This window comes from Typha angustifolia, chromosome 8 (genome assembly GCF_048772165.1).
Source record: "Typha angustifolia cultivar Huaian chromosome 8, ASM4877216v1, whole genome shotgun sequence".
NCBI classification, from domain to species: Eukaryota; Viridiplantae; Streptophyta; class Magnoliopsida; order Poales; family Typhaceae; genus Typha; species Typha angustifolia.
This window is the reverse complement of record NC_133246.1, coordinates 7,827,786-7,831,346: the sequence shown is the minus strand read 5'-3', so window position 1 is coordinate 7,831,346 and position 3,561 is coordinate 7,827,786. Positions and strand designations below refer to the sequence as shown.

At 37.8% G+C, this 3,561-nt stretch overlaps 1 protein-coding gene across 1 annotated transcript; it reads right to left on the bottom strand.

Annotated features, from left to right (window-relative positions):
• Positions 1–429: 429 nt before the first annotated feature.
• On the bottom strand, positions 430–2,984 carry LOC140766243 (protein SAR DEFICIENT 1-like). Its single transcript, XM_073105730.1, has 8 exons — positions 2,785–2,984; positions 2,628–2,703; positions 2,486–2,538; positions 1,891–2,384; positions 1,528–1,688; positions 1,245–1,439; positions 1,062–1,158; positions 430–975 (listed from the first exon to the last, which is right to left on the bottom strand). The coding sequence occupies exons 1-8, from the start codon at positions 2,871–2,873 to the stop codon at positions 803–805; spliced, it is 1,338 nt and encodes a 445-aa protein (XP_072961831.1). The 5' UTR covers positions 2,874–2,984; the 3' UTR covers positions 430–802.
• Between the last annotated feature and the right edge of the window lie 577 nt (positions 2,985–3,561).

Sequence of the window (3,561 nt, the reverse complement as noted above, 5' to 3'; positions counted from 1 at the left end):
TCTCTATTTTTTTTTTTAATTGATCTACAACCAGAAGAGAAGATGATTTATTGAATAAAACTTACTTTTGATTATTTTCTAACTTCACATAGAGATTTAGCGATGAAATGTAGAAAAACAAGTAGAAAAAGTAACCAGCCCTGGGGAATCCACCAATCAGAGTGTTGAAATCTACCGATGTTAAAATCAACTAACACTCAATATGTAAAAACTCTTAAAATATGCATTGACCAATAAAAGAGGATTATAAGCCTTCGTAGAGGCAAAGCAAAACGAAAGATAAAAAGACAAAAATAGCCCTATAAGACTAGACAGAACTCTCGTTAAGCTACTAGACTATAGGTGCAGCTCTCTTATGCCTACTAGAATAAACGTGACGAATAGTGGTGTCTACACTCGTTTTGGTTTAAGAAGAAAAGTTAGCACTCATTTAGACAATAATTAACACTATAACCAAAGTAACTCCATTGAGAAAATATTATTATACATGTGGTAAAGGTTGCAAATGATAAGATTACACAACACCTATCTCTTTTGTGCAATTTTTAAATGCAATATTAACAACAAGATGTACATTTCTACAAAAAGGAAAAAGGTCATAAAGAATCAAAAAATAAATGTACGCCTCTTTTGCTCGCAAAGCTCACTCAACTTACGCTAGCAATCAGGGCGGCCAGTTTCTACTCAATTTTTTTTTTCTTTTTTTCTTTTTTTTGGGTACATAAACTCTTTAAACTGTTCTGCAGATGGCTTTCTATTGCTTGTCTACAAGTTGTAGATAATTCCAGATCTTCCAAGTAGCTTAACCTGTCATGTGGTACATTTGACCCCATTGAGTTAAAGCACCAAATGCACTTTGCAATTGTAGGTGATTCTCAAATTCTTCAAAGACTTCCAGTTGGTGATCCACTGCCACAACTTCATTATTGTCATGCCATGGTAGTGAAGCTGGCACACCTGGCAGCTCTGATTCATCTGAAAATATGGACAAGAGTTAGAACCATCAATAGCCCAAAACATTTTGATACATGATGAATTTTGACCGTGTCTGGTTTACTAACTTTGGAGCAGGGGAATGCTTGGATTGAAACCTCCATCTACCTCTTCTAACTGATGCCACTGTTGGTATGCCTCTTGGACCAGCTTCAGCACCCAATTCTGCACGAAAAAATATAAGAATTGTGTCAAAGATTTCTTTACCAGAATGGCAGGCAGAATTAGAAATGAATGTTAGAACCACTCACTTGCTGAGTTGCACCGAGATCCTGCATTGTATATGGAACACCGTTGATTATAATCTTTACAACTTTGCAGATTGAGTTCAACAGAAGGATGCACTGCGGTACACGGTGAACGTAAAGTTTGTCGCCTAAATTGCAACTCTTTGCATGCTCAATTGTTCCCTCCCACATTTTGTCTGACATCCCTTGTCCTAGTATCTAGTTTGAGAAAGATCGAGACGTTAAATAGTATTACAATTGACTTGTCGTAGAAAACTTCTATATTTAATGAGATTAATGCGCTTACCAAACGAAGGTAATCCTGATTTACTGCCCACAGCTTCAGGAAGTCCTGAACAGTGCTGATGTTGTGATCTGATAACCTCTTGTGGAAAGTTCCATCCTTTCCAATCCTCTCCAATCGCCATACCTCATCGCTCAGAGAGGGTGGATAATGCTTCTTGTACACTGTACAGGAGTTTGATGCTAATTGAGTTAAAATCTTCAAATTGTTATATAAAAGAAACTTCTATTAGCACATGAATTTGGTTTCTCAAGTTTGTTTAATGGATTGCAAGGAAGTTTCTGCTGGTTTGACGTCGCTGTGGAAAATTTAGTTGGATTTCTACTGAATTTAGTAACATTATGCAAATAAATGATGTGTACTTACATTCTCCGCGGTGATCTTTAACCATGAAAGGATCAGTTATGGCTTCTTTGATCCTAGGACCATCATAACTCCCAGGCAAAATTCTTGCTCCTATCCTAAAATTTCGACTTCTTATCCAACTTGAATTATCCGTAAAGATGAGCTCAGGAAGGGAAGCTCTTCCATCTCGTAGTGTGACGTTAACTTCTCCGGTGAGCAGAGGTCGCTTCCCCACCCTTTCCTTCACTATGCTTCTTTGGAACTCAGAATTAGTCCAATCATCGCGACTATTGGACGGAAAATCTCCATCTAGAACTACGATTTCGACTCTTATCGGTGATGGTAGTGAGGACGGAGAGCATTCACCAGTGTGTGCATCAACAAGGAGGATTTGAAGTGGATTGGCCTCTGCATCTTCTACCTTATTGCCAGAGAAGATTGGGGGTGCAGGCATATTCTTGAAAACTAGCTTTAAGCTAGATGACTCAATTGCTTCAATAGGCATTGGTGGAGGCCTGCAGAAGACATATTTATATGTTACCTTGTTACATTATACATCAAATCGCGATGAAAATATGAAACTCGATAGTAAATTAGAAGATGTTTAGGCTCTCACCTCTCAATCAAACGTGGAGAAAGAACTAATCCGCGCTGCACTTCCTCTTGCACCTATTAAATCATTAAGTTGTTGTCAAATACTAAAAAAGAACGCAGTTGAACTTATAAGCATCCACTTTAAAAGACTATCTATGACGTACCACTCTACGGAGCATTGGCTCCAAGGCCACAAAAAAATTCTGCAGAGATTTCCTCATGACTGCTTCTCTAATTACCCTGTCAAAAAGAAGTAATAAGTATCGCTACGTTGTAAAACAATATCCATCCAAGAAGGTATTGCAAGGATCAAATACTAACGTTGAGAAAGACGGTAGTCGTCGCACCCGCTTGTCTTCTGGCTTCTCTGGGTCCTGATCAAATTCTTCATGAAGCCTTTTAGCTGCCATGGTTTATAATTCGAAGGAGGACAGAGGAATTATAGGAAGAGGTTTAGGTGAGAGGAGTTGAAGAGGATTTCAGGAGAGTTTGAATTACAGAAGGGAAAGCAGAGAAGCTCATTCTTATATAACAGCCGCAATGGGGACTCTACAAGTTGAGGTATAAGAAAGTACTAAGAAATAGCTAGGAAGGTGAAGGGAAGGAAGGATGCTTTGTTTTTCCAAACCAGGGTGGTTCAAAAATTTTAATGTCATGCTCTCAAACGGTCAACTGCTCAACCTCTCTCTCTCTCTTTCTCTCTCCAAATATTATTTATTATATGAATAAGGTTTTTGTTTTCTCTCTCTCTGTCTCTTTTTTTCTTTTGACTTTGAGCACCACGGAGTAAGATTACTTGCTTACTTAGCATCTCGTCCTCTTTCCAAGAACTTTTACATATATTCAGTAGTATAAACTAGGAGAGGCGACATATAATTTAATAATTATATGCTATTGTTCTGACAAAAACGATGACACTTTAAGAAAAATGTAATGATAAATACAATTTTTTGTATCTTCTTTCTGTGACAATTATGATGAATAGGAGCAGAACACTCGTGGGCTAGCAAACATAACACGAGTCGTCTATAGAGTCAACTGGTTCTTGTTCGAAGGACATTAGATTAAAATCCCACATAGTAGGACCAGAGAAATGAT

What these genes read in the sequence shown, in the direction of transcription:
- LOC140766243 (XM_073105730.1), bottom strand. Translation starts at nt 2,873, where the DNA reads ATGGCAGCTAAAAGGCTTCATGAAGAATTTGATCAGGACCCAGAGAAG. An exon ending in TCTCCACGTTTGATTGAGAG is followed by an intron (nt 2,385 to 2,485) that starts GTGAGAGCCTAA and finishes TGTCTTCTGCAG; the next exon opens with GCCTCCACCAATGCCTATTG. An exon ending in TAAAGATCACCGCGGAGAAT is followed by an intron (nt 1,689 to 1,890) that starts GTAAGTACACAT and finishes ACTCCTGTACAG; the next exon opens with TGTACAAGAAGCATTATCCA.